This window comes from Somniosus microcephalus, chromosome 1 (assembly GCF_052327205.1).
Source record: "Somniosus microcephalus isolate GS21.2 chromosome 1, FLI_Smic_1.0, whole genome shotgun sequence".
Classification (NCBI taxonomy): domain Eukaryota; kingdom Metazoa; phylum Chordata; class Chondrichthyes; order Squaliformes; family Somniosidae; genus Somniosus; species Somniosus microcephalus.
The window spans coordinates 390,221,499-390,241,106 of NC_140987.1; the positions used below are offsets into that span (position 1 = coordinate 390,221,499).

General features: G+C 44.0%; 1 protein-coding gene across 2 annotated transcripts in view; it reads right to left on the bottom strand.

Moving 5' to 3' along the window:
• The window catches only part of LOC147125085 (uncharacterized), a 95,859-nt gene extending 79,203 nt beyond the window's left edge, over positions 1 to 16,656 (bottom strand). For both annotated transcript variants that reach the window (XM_085997172.1, XM_085997162.1), the window contains exon 1: positions 15,669 to 16,656. In XM_085997172.1, coding sequence (XP_085853298.1) covers positions 15,669 to 16,500 — 832 coding nt within the window. In that variant the 5' untranslated portion in view covers positions 16,501 to 16,656. The remainder of the gene's footprint in view (positions 1 to 15,668) is intronic.
• Between the last annotated feature and the right edge of the window lie 2,952 nt (positions 16,657 to 19,608).

Here is a 19,608-nt window from a genome sequence, read left to right on the forward strand (position 1 = left end):
CCCTCTTTCATTGGTTGCACCAGCCCACATGATCCCAGGGGTGCTTGTGAACTGCCTGTGCCCTTGCGATACATGGGCCTCTACCCACGGGAGGCCCAGGACCGTGAATCTCCGTACCTACCGGACCACTAGGTACGCGGGCATTTTATTTGTGGATCGGAGGCATTTCCCCGCAAATTCAGGTCCAATGTAATTTTAGAAATTATGTGGGTAATTTTAACCTAACCTGCCTGGCAGGAAACTGACATGATTGGATTGAATGCTGGCTCTACATGTCGTCCCTTGAAGTCAATGATGCGTACAATCAAGTGCGGTGTAAAACTGCCGTTCAACCACTCACCAGCAGCTGTCAAAGTCACCACCATCCTCAACTTTTTTGCCTCCGGATCCTTCCAGGGCTTGCGATGACGTCAGTCAGAATGAGTGGGTGTTCAGGTTTGCATCTCTGACTGGCTTCCCACAGGTGTAGGGCATCATCGACTGCACACACGTGGCAATCCGGGCACCCCAGATCACCCAGGAGTATTTGTCAACCACAAGGGCTTCCACTCCATCAATGTGCAGCTGGTGTGCAACCACAAAAAGATACTTCTGCAGGTATGCGCCAGATTCCTGGGGAGCTGCCATGAGGTTTTTCTCCTGCAGCAGTCAAAACTCCCTGACGTCTTCAGACCTACAGACAGGCTTCATGGGTGGCTGCTAGGAGACAAGGGATACCCACTTCAAACTTGGCTGATGACACCCATCAGAAATCTGACAAATAAAGCCCAACAACGCTACAATGAATGCCATATGACCATCAGATGTGTAACAGAACAAGCCATCGGCATGCTGTAGATGTGCTTCAGATGCCTAGACAGATCTGGAGGCGCCCTTCAGTATGCACCAGTCAGGGTGCCCAGAATGGTCGTGGTGTGCTATGCTCTGCACAACATTGTGCAGCAGCGAGGTTTGGACCTGCAGGAGGAGCAAAGCGCAGAGCTCAGATCCCCTTTGGACGATTCTGAGGAGGATGAAGATGAGGAGGAAGGTGATGAGGGCAATGCACCACCAGCTGCTCACATTGCTGCCTGGGATGCCCTTATTAATGCAAGGTTTACTTAGGTTGCACCCGTGGACCCATGTTAGAAGCAATTACAACAGCCACTCTTCCTGCCACCACCCACCCCCTCTTCCCCCCCACCGCCAATGCCACTGACAGAAAGCAGTCCTGCAAACAACCAACCACCCCTTGCACATCCCCCCATTGGTCCTCGTCAATTCATGTCTTCCCATTTATCATCAAACAACTTAAAAGATGACTTGCCACCCAGCAACCATGAATGGGCAAGACGGGAAAGTAGTGCAAAAGAATAATATTTACGTGCTTTAACTAAACAACAGAAACTTAACAACATTACATTTTATCATACACCCATGTGCATCTACAAAGCTTTTCCTACTGCTCCTACGAGGTGCAACCCCTGTGGCTTGAGCAGAGGTAAAGGCAAGCTGCTCAGATCCCTTCTGTGACTGCTGAGATGCTCTTGGCCGACGATCTCGGGTTTTCAAGCCCGTGAGGGCCCCACCAAAGACTGCTCCATCTACACCTATGCAGGGGCAGACTCAGCCAACAGGATATGAGGCAGAATGCTGGCTACGGACTGAGGTGGGGAAAATGGGTGAGAAGTGGAAGCACTTTGAGTGGAGTCCCCACTTTGAGTAGAGTCCCCACTTCCATGTCCCCTATGGCTATCATCCCTCTCATGGCCCAGCCACATATCACTGCTTCCACTGTGCTGGAGAGCACTTTCGTGCAGATCAGTGGGGCGCAGTAAGGCCAAGGTATCTGTCATCCTATTTAAAGTGGCAGACATGTTGTCATCCAGAGTCTGCATGGCCGTGGACTCAGTTGATTGGAGCGTCTGATGGTCCATGGCACTGGCCACTCTATCTATTATGTCCGCGTATAATTGAGACACGGACAGCAGGAGTTGATTATAACAAGTCTTTACTGAATGGAGACAATCGGGAAACTGAAACTACAGAAGATTGCTAGCGCCTTTTATACAGGGGTGGTCACTGCCGGTACTGCAGTCTGAGACCAGTTATTCCCTTAAAGGTACATACACAACAATTCCTCCCCTTTTAGATAAACAGTACATAACATTCATTTAACAACTAAATGATAACTAATTACAATCACAATTACGGTTGCTAGATACATTGGTTGAGGTTAAGCAATTATAAGTTCAGTCTTTGAGGAGGCTTCCTGATTCTGTCTGGATAACGCCTCTTTGGGGTATCAGGTTCTTCTGGCAAGGTTGAGTCTGGATCAAAGTCGTTGTTTGGTTCATCTGCTTCCAATATCACCGATTCTGCGGTAGCTGCAATTGATACGTCGGTTTCATCGCCAGGTGTATCAGATCGTGGTGTGGAGTTGACGTTTTCCAGTGACTCTAGAATCTGGTCAGCATGGCGTCTTACAATGCTCTCTCCAACGTCCACAGTATACATGAGAGGTCCTTGCCGTGTACAAATCGTTCCTGGCTGCCATTTCTCTGTGCAGTAGTCCCGGGCCAAAACTGGTTGACCTATCTTAAAACTCCTGGTCAGCCTTTCATTCATATTCTGAAACTGCCTGTTCTCCACATTTCTTCGGACGTTTGGCTTAACCAAATCCAAGCGGCATCGTAGTCTTCGATTGAAGAACATCATGGCTGGAGTTTGGTTGGTAACCACATGTGTCGCATTCTGGTAGGCAAACAAGAAGTTGTCCACCTTGTGTTGTAGGGGTATCTCTTCATTACACATTGCCTTGATAGCCTTCTTGAATGTTTGAACAAACCTCTCGGCCAACCCATTAGTGGCTGGATGATATGGGGCAGATGTGTAATGCTTAACACCATTGTTCTTTAAGAACCTCCGGAACTCTTCAGACACAAACTGTGGTCCATTGTCAGAGCAAATCTGTTCAGGCAGCCCATTCCTGGCGAATATGGTTCGTAAGACTGTGATAGTTTTTTCTGTGGTGGTTGAGGACATTTTTATTACCTCTGGCCACTTTGAATGTGCATCCACCGCAATTAAAAACATCGAGTCCATGAAGGGACCAGCAAAATCAATGTGCACCCTTTGCCATGGAGATGAGGGCCACTCCCATGGATGTAGAGGGGCTTGTGGTGGGGCGTTTTGGACCTTCTGGCATCCTGTACAGCTCTTGGTCATCTCTTCGACTTCTCTATCGATTCCCGGCCACCACACAAACGCTCTGGCTAAGTTCTTCATTTTTACCCCTCCCAGATGACCCTCATGAAGCTCATTGAGCACTCTATCCTTCAATTTGGGTGGAATTACTACTCTGGATCCACACATCAAGGTTCCTCTGCACACTGACAGCTGTTCTCTTCTCGGCGAGAATGCTGGCAGCAGTGGTTCGCCATGTGCTGGCCATCCCTTCACCGTTAAATCATAGACCCGGGATAGTGTCGGGTCATTTCGTGTTTCCTTTTCTATGTTTGCATTCGTCACAGGGAGACATTCGACTATGGTCGAGTGGAATATCTCCATTGGATCCACTGCAAGTTCTTCTTCCACCGTCTGCAACGGTAGGCGCGACAATCCATCAGCATTCCCATGCTGTTTAGTTCCTTTGTACTAGATGTCATATTGGTGTGCCCCTAGGAAAAGGGACCACCTCTGTAGCCGTTGTGCTGTCATTATCGGTACGCCCTTCTGAGGGTTGAAAATGGAGACAAGAGGTTGATGATCAGTTAGTAGAGTAAATTTTTGACCGTGCAGGTAGTGATTGAACTTCTTCATCCCCCACACTAGGCTGAGGGCCTCTCTGTCAATCTGGGTGTAGTTACGCTCGGCTGAAGTTAACGAGCATGACGCAAAAGCTATCGGCCTCTCTAAACCATCAAGGAATTTATGTGACAGTACCGCCCCAATGCCGTAGGGAGACGCATCACACGCCAGTCTTATCGGTAGTGATGGGTTGTAGTGAGCCAATACTTCTCTTGAAGTGATTAAGTCCTTACTCTTCTGAAAGGCCCGCTTACAGTCATTGCTCCATTTCCACGCTACTCCCGTTCATAGTAGGGCGTTCAGTGGGTGCAGAATTGTGGACAAATTCGGTTAAAACTTATGGTAGTAATTTACCAATCCGAGGAATGACCTCAGTTGCGACACATTTTCAGGTGCTGGGGCCTTAACAGCCGCTTCAATTTTGTCAGGGGACTTATGTAACCCCTCTTCATCAATCACGTGGCCACAATACGATATCTGTTTCTTAAAAAACTCGCACTTGGGGCGGTTGGCTCGTAGCCCATGTTCCCGTAGTCTAGTGAGCACCTGTTCTAGGTTGTTAAGGTGTTCACGGTCATCTTCACCTGTCACTAGGATGTCGTCCAAGTAACACTGAGTCCCCAGAATCCCTTGCAGGACTTGTTCCATCGCTCTTTGCCATATCGCCGGAGCTGATGCTACTCCGAATACCAATCGATGATACTGGTACAGACCCTTGTGAGTGTTTATCATGAGATACTTCCTAGAGGATTCTTCAACCTCCATCTGCAAATACGCTTGTGCTAGGTCAATTTTTGTAAAACGCTTCCCTCCAGATAGTGAGGCGAAGATGTCTTCTATCCTTGGAAGAGGATATTGTACTGTGTGAAGGACTGGGTTCACCGTCACCTTGAAGTCCCCACAGATGCGAACCTTCCTTGGCTCCTCAGACTTATTGCTTAACGTTTTCTTCATGACAGGAACGATGGGTGTTGCCCACTCGCTCCAGTCTACCTTAGATAACACGTTTTGCCTTCTTCCCCGCTGGATTAAGATGGCGCCTCCCGCGCTTTGCCTTCTTCCCCGCTGCTGCTAGCACTGCTTTCCGCGGTTTCCGTTGCAACCTGCAGCTCCTCACGGTTTTCTGCGCGTTTAATATTTCTTTTTTTTAAATTTTATTATTTTCCCGTCGTGGAACAACCCTGTGGGACTCTTGCCTCCCTCTTCTCGTGTCCGTACGCTGCCCGGCTTCGTAGCACCGGCCGCGCCCTGTGTGCTCCACCCTCTCTCTCTCTCCTCTTCCCGACAACGCTGCTCGGCCCCGTTGCAAGCCACCTGCTCGAGTTCTCGACCGCCGCAGCCCAGGAAGGATCAGTGTACTACCTGCCACCAGCCCGATTAGCTGAAGCACCGTCGACAGGAACCAGGCCCCGCTCTCGACAGCTTCTCCTGTAATCTTCAACTCCACCGACTCAGGGGCGGATGCCCACGGTCGACGCCCGTTTCTACTGCTTCTTTCTTCCTTCTGGCCTCGACCTCTGCTCACTTCGCTTCAGGAATGGATCCCATGAGGTGGTGCAGACTGTAGGTAAGTTCGTATCTGCGCGTCGCCAATATTATGTCCGCGTATAATTGAGACACGGACAGCAGGAGTTGATTATAACAAGTCTTTACTGAATGGAGACAATCGGGAAACTGAAACTACAGAAGATTGCTAGCGCCTTTTATACAGGAGTGGTCACTGCCGGTACTGCAGTCTGAGACCAGTTATTCCCTTAAAGGTACAGACACAACACTATCCATGCAAGAACACATCATCACAATGCCCTGCGACATCAAACCATGTATGCTTGAGGCAGACTGCTCCGTTCTCTCTGCAATCGTGGTCGCTGTGCTTGGAAGACCTGTCACCGAAATGCAAGTATCTAAGCTGGTGCATGGTGTGCTTGAGTCATGTGACGGTGCACCCTCAGAAGAATTCAGCTCCTCTGAGAAATCATTGTCGGCCACCTCCACCGACTTCTGCTTCATGCCTGAAGGCCCTGTCGGAGATAAAATACATCAATTAGTACTGGCAAGGTAAGAATGTTGCAACTTATCATTAGAAGGTGATCATATTTTGCTCACTGTTGAAATCAAGTTAACATGACTGAGTACTGTATAACATGTGGGTTGCTGATATTTAATTGTGTCACCAGGTAGCTGGGAGTACCCCGTCTCGGATGGTCAGAGACACTGAGCTGCACTGATCTCCAGCAGCTCCTCCTCTGCATTTGTGAGCTGAGAAATGTGTGGAGGCCCACCTTCAGTTCTCTCCCCTTCCTTCGTGTTCTCTGCTCTCCTCTCCTGCAAAGAGAGAAAGAACAACCCTATGAGTGAGTGTAATGGCATGTGTTCACCCGATGAATGGAGTGCATTTGGTGAGGGTGACTATGAGGGAGAGGCATGAAATTGCATAAGGATGTGGGGAGTGGCAGTAGTGGATGGATAGATAGAGATGTGAGGAAGTACATAGAAAGAGAAGGATGGGTGTGCATGCAAGGTAGATCAGTGTGAAGAGTGATGTGATGGAGTAGGCTTGATAAGGCAGAGTGAGGGGTGGGGAGATGCGCACAGCAGAATGTAGGTAAATGTGCAACTGTACCGACCCTTCCTGACCTGGTCAAGTCATTAAAGCGCTTCCTGCACTGAATCCATGAGTGTGGCACAATGCTCCTGCTGCTCACCTCCTGGGCCACCTCCAGCCATGCCTTCTTGTCTTCACCAGAAGGTTTCTTTCTCCCATTGCTGGGGAAGCGTATCTCTCTGTGGCTCCTCACAGGCCCCAGCAGTACATCAAGGGAGGCATCATTGAAACGGGGCACAGCTTTGGCCCGTCTCGAATCCATTATTGAACTTCCTCTTCTTTGGTTGCAAACTCCAACTCCTCCATATTGCAGCTTTGGTTGGTCCTTTAAATACTGGAGTTGAGATTGTGTCATGCGGGTCCTCATCATGTTCGCTGCCGCTCACTGGACGCCAAACCCAGAAGTAAAATGCTAATGAGGTTGCTGAGTGTAAAAACCACTGAGAGACGCGCTGAACTTACTTCCAGGTTTCCTGCATGATATCGGATCCCTGCCAATTCCAACGCATCTCCAGGTAAATATCTGGGCCTGCGTGTCTCAGTAATGATTCTTCAATCTGTGGTTAAGGAGACACACAGTTGCTTGCTCTGTTCACATGGGTCCCAGATGCCCTGTAGAGGGCGCTGCGCTGTTTTGGCTCTCTAATAACTGCAAGTTCCAGTGCAAAAGCCCACATTACGTCTGTGAGCAAGTGTAAGTGTCATGAATGGCTAACGCCGTTCGTTCACCACTGACCACAAAATCTGGGCCATTGTTATACATTGACAATGCAACTTTTGACAAAAGTGCTATTGAAATAATTTTTTCATAGCTTTTTTTCATTCTGCCTTCAGATCCCTTTGCATTGAGAAGCGGGGAGATGAACAGATAAGTTATACCTAGGCCCTTACCAATCCTTCTCTTTCATTGACCAAGGCTGTAAGAGTGGACATCATTGAATCGTACTTTGATATTGTTTTCCCTTCCTGCGGTAAAACACTTTATTCATGCCACCTTTATATTACAGAAGCACTATTACTTGCAATAGTATTAAAATCTGCAAGGTCTTTCTTGATGGTTGGGCAAGTTCCATACAGGCTAGCAATCTGCAAACTGCATTGCTGGCCTGTATGTGTGCCCTAAGCACTCAGGCACCACAAAGCCAGAAATAATCAGAGCCAGCACCATTAGTTGCTGATATTTTCATTTACCACCACCAGCAGTACTTCATTTCCTCTCAAGTGGAAATTTCTGCCTTCTCCTTTCATTCTAACCAAGTAGAGTAAATCAGGAATGTGTTTAATTAACATTTTATTAAAGCACAGGGAAACAACTGTGGACATCAATTACAGATGGTAAGAAAGTCTTTGCCATCATTCAATGTTTGCCTTGCATATATATAAATAAAAGTTATACTCATTTGGCTCAAACCTGAACAAACAAGATAATGGTATCGTGATTTACAGTCCAGACTAAATAGCACAGAAAGAAAATAAAGTCACTTTAAATTCAATAAACTTCTCATGTTGATATCTAAAATTTGGCAGAAACTGTTTGTTTCATTGAATACTGCAGATTGGGACAAAGTATATTATGGGGCAATGTTGCCCAACCTCATGCATAAATAGAATTCAACTCTATCTAATAGTTAGGTGACATCTTTTTAAAATGATCTGCTCCCCTGATAAATTTATAGGTAAATGTTAATTCTGATTTTTTTTCCAACCCTACCTCAAAGTACCAAGCTCAGTTAGAGTGCCCTGCTTAGTTCAACTGACCCTTGATGTGATATTGAGCCATACAGTACCAGGTTCCATCTCTGGTCTGTCTTGAGTTGGGTGAACTCAATTAGGCTAGCAGTATGAGTGGCATAATTGACCTCTGCATTCCTGAGTTAGCAAGGGGGAAAAAAAAGTCACAGTTCCTACTATTGATTGTTATCTCGGGGTCTCTTCTGGAAAGTGCACATATGTGAATGCTGGGAGAGGATATGTTTGACCGTGTTGTGGCACCTCCCACTTGGCTAAATAGTCTGTTGATACTGTTTAGGCTCATACATGACCAATGACTACTTGCACAAGGTATTGGAGGTTTGTCAGCATCTGGGTACCCCACAAAGAGTTGGTACCTTGAGGAGAGGGGAAAAATTGGAACTACAATGAATAAATCTATATTTATGTCATATTTCTCTATTTCTATGGCCTCACAGACAAGGCCATTTCTAACCACTTTCTTGGCTCTCACCATCCACGTTCCCCTACCCTCTTCTAACCCTACTTCCTTCTGCATCCAATCCTGTAAAAAACTCTCCCCCAAGTCACTTACAACTGTAATTTCCAACTCCCAACCATCTAGCCTTTGGCCCTCCATTTGCCACGATACTTCTTTTACTCTCTCCCATGCTGGCCATTCCCCCTGATATGGGCCCCACCTTCGCTCCGAGAACAAGGGGCACAGACTTGAGCGTATTTAGTGCACAACTGATCTAGCCATCCATTACCAGATCTGGATGGACCACATCAAGCACTATCAGGCCTCACTCTCCTCTTCCAAATTGCTCACTATTCCAGGATCATCCTGGAAAGCAAAGATAATCCCCAGCTTCTTTGCTCCATAACCAACCATCTCATTAATCCCCTCTCTCCTGCCTCCTACACCCTCACCTCCAACAAGTGTAAGGAGCTTGTGGTTTCCTTGTCACTAAGATTAAGACCATCCATTCAACTGCCTTTTCCTTCCCATCAAGTCAAACTATTAGCAAGTCTCCCCATGCCCCACCCTAGCCCTGAGCATGTGCCTTTCTCTCATTTCTCCTATCTCCCCTTATTTCCTCTCTGAGCTTACTTCCTGTTCCTTTGATGCCATTCCCACTAAATTTCTGACCACCCAACTTCCCTTCCTGGTTCTCATGCTAGCTGACATTGTGATTGACTCTCTCTCCTCAGGGATTAATAACCCTCCTTTCAAAACCGCCATCACCAAACAACTCAAAAAACCCACCCTTGACACCTCTGTCCTTGCAAACTACCACCCCACCTCTAACCTCCCTTTCCTCTCCAAAGTCCTTAAACATGTTGCCTCCCACATCCATGCCCATCTTTCCTGCAACTCCATGTATGAATCTTTCCAATCAGGTTTCTGACCCTGCCACAGCACTGAAATGGCCCTAATCAATGTCACAGTCCTCAGTGACTGTGACCATGGTGCATTACCCCTCCCCGTCCTATTTGCAACCTTTGACACAGTCGACCACACCATCCTCCCTCGATGTCTTTCCTCCGCTGTCCAGCTTTGTGCGATTGCCCTCACTTGGTTTCACTCTTACGTATCTAATCATAGCCAGCGCATCTCCAGCAATGGCTTGTTTTCCCACCTTGCAGTTATCTCTGGAGTCCCCAAGAATCTATCCTTGCCCCCCCCCTCTTCCTCATCCACATACTGTCCTTGGTGACATGAATCGAAGATCCAGTCAGTTCTAACTGTACGCTGATGACCCCCATCTCTACTTCTCCACCACCTCTTTTGACCCCTCCACTGCCTCTGTATTGTCAGACTGCTTCCAGCCCACTTGCCGACCACCGTCTTAGGTTGAACCAGACTGTTTGCAACATTGACGTTCTATCTGACCCCAAGCTGAGTTTCAGACCTAATATCCTCTCCATCATAAAGACCGCCTACTTGCACCTCTGTAACATGCTTGCCTCTGCCCCTCTCCTGGTCCACCTGCTGATGAAACCCTCATCTATGCTTTTGTCACCTCCAGAATTGACGATTCCAATGCTCTTCTGATCAGCCTCCCATCCGCCACATTCCATAAATTTCAGGTTATCAAAAACTTTGCTTCCTGTATCGTATTCTACACCAAGTTCCACTCACCCATCACCCCTGTACTTGCTGACTTACATTGGCTCTCGGTCCCCAAATGTCTCCAATTTCATCCTCATTTAAACCCCTTCATTGCCTTGCCCACCCTGTATCTGTTACCTCCTCCGGCCCTACAACCCTCAGAGAACCGTCAGTCTCTGGCTTCTTATGCATCCTCCACTCCCTTCTTCCCTCCATTGGCGGCCGTGCCTTCGGCCATCTAGGCCTTATGCTCTAGACTTCTGTCCCTAAACCTCTCCGCTTCTCTCTCCTCCTTTAAGGCTCTCCTTAAAACCAACTTATTTGACCAAGCTTTTCATCACCCCTCCGCAGATCTCTTTCTTTGGCTCTGCTTCCATTTTTATCTAATTACACTTCTGTGAAGCATCTTGGGGTATTTTTGATACATTAAAGGCGCTGTATAAATACAAGCTGTTGTTGTTGTTGTTGAATTCAACTTGTAACATTGTGGCTGAGAGATTATATTCCTTCCTCTCCTGCAGTGGACTTTGGCCAAGGTGACCATCATAGAATAGGTAATCTTTAGCTTTGTATGTACTTTTACACTGACCATTGACTTATAAAGTAAACCATGTACAAAATAAAAGCAAGTAGAGAATGTACCATGGCCATTGGAGAAGCTAGTAAATAGAAATTTGAATACTGCATTTTCTCTATTCAATTCTAAAAATCAACATCCAAGTCCATTTAATTGCTGAAATATTAATTACATAAAATTTGGTGTTATATTAGTTTACCTTTGCACATTGGGAATTGTAGAATAAAGGAAGTTGTGACCAAAGATATTTTTACAATTGTAAAATATTAGAGGTGCAATTAAGGGATGTCAGCAAGCTGGTGTTTCAGCACGAGGACTGTGCCCATCTGCCATTACCCTCCCATCCACTAACACTGGCAGAGGTACATGTACATTATGACAGGCTTAAGCTGCACTAGGAGCTTTTTCTAATTATGACCCAGGAAAATTACAAGCTGTTGAACTGATTTTCACCAGGGCTCAAAAATCTACTGCCAGGTTTCTTTATCTGGTCCTGTGGACTGGCTAAGGTAAGTCAGGGACAAACTCCTGTGAGGGGATGTGAAGTAGGGAGGAAATAGCTGGAGAGGGAGATGCCATATTTTTACCAAACGGCTAGCTCCAAAAGTTGCACCTGGTATAAACAGGCAGTGTTTTGGAGTTGGGTGACACAAGGACATCAGATTGAAAATACATCCATCACCCAATTTAAAACCAAATGAGATATTAGATTACAGGCTCCAGTCTGATGATTTTAATTCCGGACACTGATGCAAAAATGATCGATTGATGTCTCTAAAAGATAAATAATTACACCAAATCATTAAAAAGAACTGGAAACTGATACTTGAGATTAACTTTCTCAAATATTTAAGGACTCTGTGGAATTCTCTACCACAGAAGGCAGTTGAGGCCAATTCATTAAATATATTCAAGAAGGAGTTAGATATATTTCTTAAGGCTAAAGGGATCAAGGGATATGGGGAGAAGGCAGGGACAGGGTACTGAATTTGGATGATCAACCATGATCTCATTGAATGGCGGAGCAGGCTCGAGGGGCCGAATGGCCTACTCCTGCTTCTATCTCCTATGTTTCTATGACTGAAGTATTTTCGTGGGATTAAGCTCAATTTTTGTAATTTGTAAAAATTTAAAACACATTTACAATGTGAAGGAAAATGCATAATATTAATTAACTGTTGGAATATGTTGTGCTCATATTTTTAAAATGTTTTATTTGTGGACCAAAATTCTACTCAAACTGTAGCTCAAAATGATTTAAAAAATTATAAGCAGCCACTAGGATGTCACCCTACCTAGAATGCACTGTGTGAAAAGGCAGGGCTGGCATCTCTCAAGTAAAATGTTGCTACCTAGAAACTTCACAATACAGTAAGTAATATACGGTGGACCACTGAAATGTTGCTGTTTTACCAAATTTCCTCTTTAAATTAAACAGCTTGGAAATTGATTGATGGAAGGATGTTACATCTGATTACTTCCATATATGCTTGTAATAGTTAAAAATGGGTTTTAGTGTTACGTTGCAACAAATCCGCCTGTGGTCGAATAAAAATTGAGGTATGATTAGAACATAGGTTACAAATACCAGAGCCAAAAGCATATTAGCAATCACTCCTGAAACATTTTTCAAATTAATTCAAAAAGGAATTATCAGGAACAGTGCCAATTTTGAATATTGCAATGGGATTAATGTTAACATCCATTTGTTTTGCTTTTCTTTTTCTTTTATATATTTGGTAAACTGTAAGCTAGTGGTATGGACAAGTGTTTTATTTTACAAAGGCAAACCGACAAGGACAGATATCTCACGAAAATATATCGCCAAGAAGGCCTGTCAAATATGTGCTCCTAAAGCTCAGAACCTCACCCGTGACCTACTGTATGCAATAAGAACCATGTATTAGCAGGTGACATGGGTTAATTTCATTTTTTTTTTTACTAGGAACAGAGTTCTAGACAATGATATGGTTGCGGGGGGTGGTGGTTAGAACTTCATAGGCAACAGGAACAGTGTATTAAGTCTACTACTGTTATTCAGTGCAGACTTTCTGCATTGATACAGAATATAGAAGTGCCACAACAGCTTCTTGCGCAAGAGGTTTTACTAAGCCTCAGCGTGTGAGCCAGATTGATTGTCCTATAGTTGAAATGGCACAGCTGTGGAAACAACTTGGGTTAAAGAGGATTTCTCTAACATTAATTAAACACCATTACGTTGTCAGGCTCAGCAACATCTACAAGCTGGCCATCAACAGCGTAACTGGCATTTACTATTAAAACATTTTAAAATAGGAAAAGGCAGAAAGTTAATCATAATTCTTTATAATGTTTCATTTCAAAAGGCAGTACTGACAGCAAGACTCCCTCTTCAAAAGATTTATTTCATTAATAACAGATGAAGCACAGACTGAATCCATGCCAATGTAGCAATGTTTTATTAAAATAAAATTCTCACTGGTGATTCCTGCTTCCCAGGCCACTCCGCTCTCAAAGCACACCCTTCTATATTTTCAATATTCCATATAACCTCCAATTTATAAGAGGTATAAAAGTATGGAATGGCACACGAAAAAGGCCACACACACTTGAACTGGTATCTACTAGCACCTCATTCAACTGCATAGCCTCATTATTACTATTCCACCCATTGTAAACAGTCTTGCTGGTTACAGTTTGTGGCTGTAACTCTGTGCATATTTCTAAGCTTCATACAAACTGTCCTATTGAAGAAAGGGAAAGTTAGATTTTTTTCTAAGGTTATTACAACACGGAATACTTTATCACATTGAGGCAGTCACGATAAAGATAATTTTGAAGGGAATCGGAAATTTCAGGGAAAAGGGATTACAGCAGTGTCAGTTAAAGAGCTAGCCCCACACGGGCATAATGGGTCAAATGACCTCTTTCTGTGTTGTAAATTCTTTAATGCACAAGAACAGTGAAGCCACAAGCCACTTTCACAATATTACTGCAAATACACTGAAAGATTCTGACCTCTAACACATCTTTTCCCTTTCTAGGTGTTGATAGACATGCAATGTATTTGGAGATTTTAATTTTAATTTCAGATTTCTAGCATTTGCACTGTTTTTTTTGCTACTCCATGTGATCCAGAGAGTAAGATAGGTTGGAAAGGTTCTCTCAGACTATCAGAAGATATAAGTATGCAGAAAAAGTAAAGAAATGTAATTCCATTCAATTTCTTTTAAATTCAAGCCTGAGAGTCGAGGTTACGGGGGTGGGGGGATGGTGGAGCGGGGTCTGAGAGCTACAACCCACACCAAAAGATGGAACACCCATTTAAATTTCCACTAGAAACCTTTGTAAATGAAACTACAAAAGTTCCCTTTGTAATTAAAAAGTCTCAATAGAATTTATTCTCTGAAGAGATAAAACTGAAATTGTCTGCAAGTAAGAATATTCTCAATGTGAAGATTTGTTTTAGAGAGAACTTAAAAAATAAGCATTTATTTAAGAAGCTCCAGTGAGTGCTTTTCTTGAAAATAGTCAAAGATCAACTCCTCTCTACTGGAGTATAAGGTGCCTCACAGCTGCAAATGCAATGACTGGATATTAATGACTGTTCATCAGGATTTTTAAACTCATAGGCACAAAAGTTATATGAAAGTAGCGTAAATATAAAACCAAATTTAAACTGATCTAGAATTGATACTGTATTTAAAATTTCCTTAATGAACCATCAGATCATGGAAACATGCCTGCTTTTTTTTTATGTAAACGTTGTACACCTGCTTTTACTAACCATCTATGAACTCAGTTCCTTACTAGGGATATATCGTCAGGTCCAGCACAATGTTCTCTGTCAATAAACAGTGATTACCAACCTGCTCTTAAACCTTGCAAATACATCTTATACTGGATATTATTTGATTGCAGTAAAAATTCTATTTCAATAGATTATAAATTCGTGTAACAAAAAATAATCGATATTTAAGTAAAGATGCAAATTAAACTGTCAAGACTGGCATTTGTTCTAGTCACAAAATAGCTTTATTTTTAAACAGTATCACATACGCATATCATAAGAAACATCAAGGTTTATTTGGAAATCTCTGCACAAATGTCTTGGCAGAAACCCATGCAGTTTTATCCCAAATTTTACAACAATAATTTCACTATGAAATTTGCATTTGTTTATCTTCTTTAAAGGCTACGCGTTATTTGGCAAACATTTATTGTAGGATACAAACCGTATATCGTAGAACTCAGTACACCGCATTGTCAAAAATGGCAAATCTTTTTCAAGTTCATTATTTTGCATCCTTGCGTTGATGTGAATAGAAACACTGCCCCCATTCTCTCGGATTAATCTGCCCTTTAAACATTCTTAGAAAGAAGCACATACGCAGTTTGCTGTTCATAAAATAATGAAAGTTCACTAACTCCAACTGAAATATACAAAAATTAGTTGTGTTTTTATACCACCATTGTTCGCTTTCGCATCAGTTTCTCTGTAACTGACCACAGGTATTATTTCCTTTTTAAAAGATTATTTTTGCGTAAACGCCACTACTAAGCTGCTGAAGGCACCGGGAGATGTGCCAACACTCAATGTGCACCACATCCAAACACACGCATACACAACAAAACTTTGTGCTCGTTTAAAAATTAATATACCAATTTAATAAACAACAACATGTCTTTCAAATAAAAAGGTAACAGACATTTAAAAAGTTCATCCATCCAAATGAATTGGAGAGCGTGGTAAACTAGGTGAGGCAGCAATGGCACATGGAGTTTTAAAGCTGGAGGAACACTGAGGGTCGGTTCTAGGGATGGTGGATCGGGTTTAGGTCTAATCATTTGGGGAACAGCGGGCAGAGGTTTGTGATGCACAGGTCACTCACGGTAGAAAACATATTCGGTGTAGCTGGTCCATATCTTGTCATCGGTCTGATCATGAGCGAAGGCGCAGGTCCCCGTGGAGTTACAGGACACCATGTGGAAGCCAGCCTCTGCCAACCTGTCAAACGCCTGCTCCAGGAAAGTAAACTTCAGGTAGTACCGCGACGTGTACCGTTCGGGGGGCCGGTCGGGGTCCCTGCTCTCGTTCAGGGTCTCCCCGAACACCTCCTTGGCCAGCGCCGTTTTGCCACACACCATGATCCTGGCTACTCTTCTGAACTTGGCATCTGTCTGGCTGTCCCTGCCCAGCGTGTAGGATCCCCGGTAGCCGATGGTGATGAAGCCCGCTCTCCTGTCGCTGCTGGTGCCGGGGGCAGCCGCTGTGGCAGAGATGATGCTGCGGATCGCGTCCGTGTTGGGCGAGCCATCCTCGGTGTCGCTGGGGCAGGCGTCGTCGTTGATGGAGTTCTGTTTGCTTAGTTTGGGGCTCAGCGTTTTGACCAGTTCGGGGAGCGCGAAGTACTCGGCCTCCCTCTGCAGCCGACTCCTCTCGGGGAAGTGGTCCGGCAGCACCAGTTGCTGGTCCCGCATGTAATCCAGAATGTAGCGGAAGAGAAAGCCGTCGCGGTCGATGAAGTACCGTCCCTTGCCGTCCCTCGCCAGCCCCAGCCCGTTTTTCCGCCCGAACATCTGCGCTAGGAGGGAGTCGGGCACGCTGAGCAGGGTGGAGTAGCGGGTGATGTACACCTGACCGCCGACGTTTAGCTCTATGATCTCAGGGAAAGGCGTCTCCTCCCTGGCCATGATGGAGCTGGCGTTATCGGGCAGAGCCATGGCCGCGCTAAGCCTGATCTCTGGTCCGGCCGGCTGACGGCGCGCTGAGCTGAGGTGAGGTGAGGTGCCGGGGCAGCGCGCTCTCCTTCCCCCGCGTGCTCTCTCTCTCTCGCGTGAGCGTGCTCTGCCTCCAAGTTAATTTTAAAACGAGCAACAGCGCGAGAGCCGCCGGAGCCCGTGACGTCAGGAAGTGGGCGGGGCCTGGCCGGCCAGATAATCAATTTCAAGCGGCGCGTGTGAATGAATGTTTCCATTCCCGGGATCACATTGCTCGTCTTCATGCCAATACAATCGTCACCTGCATCCATTGCAACCTCCAATCAGACCTGTCAACTCTTACTTATTACGAATGAGGCACTCATTTTCGTTTAAATATAAAAGCAAAATACTGCGGATGCTGGAAATCTGAAATAAAAACAGGTCAGGCAGCATCTATTGAGAGAGGAACATTAACTCTGTTTCTCTCTCGACAGATGCTGCCTGACCAGCTGAGTATTTCCAGCATTTTCTGTTTTTATTTCGTTTAAATATAATTCGTTTTAATGTACCTCACAATTAAACGCCACTCCATATGTTTGGGTTTACAATCGGTCTTACTTTTGACCACAAAGCTCACTGTAATATTGGCAATTTTGTACATAGGTTCCGTCGCCCCTACTATGTATTATAGTTGACATTGTTTTTACTTTGAACAACTACAAAGCCTCACATCCGCAATGAAACATATTCAAATATTTATATGCATTTAGTTCAAATATAAAGACACTATAGTATTTGTAATCACTAACTAGTATAACATACATAATTCCAATACCCAAGGAATGGTCTGTGATATCTTAAAAGATCTGCAGTTCGCTGTAGGCACTCTATAGTGCTGGGTGAATACCAATGGTGTTTAGTAAACTGTAAAAAAGCTAGTTTTTCACACGTTTAGCTGAGCAATCTGGGTCAGCAAAGTTAACATTTTAATTCAGGTGTTACATTGTGTATTACATTAAGTATAAATAATGGACCATAAAAAATAGTACACACTAACAGTATTTGAATGCTACAATGCTTGCAGTTGGCTGGGCTTTGTTCGTCCCGTATACAATTCACACAGCCATTCACTTTAAGTATGGTCTCATCTTTATTTAATTTTAGGAAACGCATTATAAAAAATGTTGCATTAATTTGTTTGTGATAACCTCGTTTTGAGAATTTGTTGCAACTCTCAATTATCTTGTCACTAGATTTCCTACTTTATTCGCTGTATAACTCGATGTAACGTTTTCAAAATAAATATTACTCACTTGTTTCGATTCCTCTTTTCTTTAAATATGTTGTAATTTCCTTTCAAACCGTCGTTCCCATCTGCCTTAATTTCAACCGTAATACCTAAGCTCCCAATAAGACATGGGGTGTTATTTCCAACTAACATTTTTAAACTAAGCTATTATTACAAACCAGTGGAAGTTAAAGTTTTTTCTTTAACTTTACACACAAACAGTGGAGTCGCGCCGATTACAAAACACACAGCTTTTCTTCCTCTACAATATTGTAGTGATATGGTATACCTTTTGTTTAATTACATTTGATAACTATGTCAATTAAGATACTGCAATATAAACTATATCGCAGTTAAATGAAACAGTGCAACTACTCTGCTTTGTTAAATCAATGATATTGTACCGTTTAATTTTACTGAAGAAAATTCTAGAAAAAAATGTACTGTAAACCAGATATGTCTTCGAGATTTTTTTAAGGTTTCAATTTAACCAGCGACTTGGAGACACTCCAACGGGGCTTCCCTTCCTGCCAGACCATTTGATGACATAACTAATGGGGAGTGTTCCCGTACAATCCTAGGTTTTCCAGGGTAAATCCGCTTTGGAGTGCTCTCTAGTCTTAATTGAAGTGAAATTGCTTTCGCGTAAGTGATGTTACTGGAGCGGCAAAGGAAAGGTGACCGTACCTGAGGATTACCATGCCAGCAAGAAAGTTGACGTGGAACAAATATCTGGAAGAGTATAACATTCTTCTATAAGAAAAGGGAAGTACTTAGAACAAAAATATTCTCTTACACAGCCTTTACATTTAAAGAAATCATACATCACTGTGAAATTATCTGATCCAGCTAACAGAAACTACTTTCCAGCACTGCTTGCCAGCAACCCTTCTCCTGGCAAAAAGGAAATCCCTAAGATTCAATAGTACGGAATAATGCACCCTTGATAGATTTCATGGCAGTAACACATTTCCAGGTTAATAAACCACAACTTTACTTTCAACCCCTTGAGATATCACCGTTCTCCTTATGTCTATATTGATGAGTTTAAAGTGCATATTCTATTGATCCTAAAATGATATTTACATTTTTTTAAACTTCCTTTCCTTATTCCTCACATAGTATTTAGAATGTTTATCTTTCTCTTCATGCCTTAGCTATAGTTACAGATTGTGGTGGAATACAATTCTGCTGCTGCTGATGGTCCACAGCACCTTATGGATGCCCAGTTTTGAGCTGCTAGATCTGTTCTGAATCTATCCCATTTAGCACAGTGTAGTGCCACACAACACAATGGAGGCTGTGTAGAGGCCAGGGAATGCAAGAAGGATGAGCAATCTGACTGCAGCACCGTGGTACAGGGAGCCATTCAAGTGGGGGGAGTAAAAAGAAATGTTGTAGTGATAGGGAATAGTATAGTTAGGGGGATAGACACTGTTCTCTGCAGCCGAGAGCATGACTCCCGAAGGCTGTGTTGCCTGCCAGGGTTAAGGACATCTCCTCTGGGCTGCAGAGAAACTTGGAATGGGAGGGGGAGGATCCAGTTGTCATGGTCCACATAGGCACCAATGACATAGGTAGAACAAAGAAAGAGGTTCTGCTGAGAGAGTATGAGCAGCTAGGGGCTAAATTAAAAAGCAGAACCACAAAGGTAATAATATCTAGATTACTACCTGAGCCACAAGCGAATTTGCATAGGGTAAATAAGATCAGAGAAATGAACGAGTGGCTCAAAGGCTGGTGTGGGAGAAATGGGTTTTGATTTGACGGGCTTCACTTGAACCATGCTGGGGCAAGAGTCCTGGTGAATCGAATAACTAGGGTTGTAGAGAGGGCTTTAA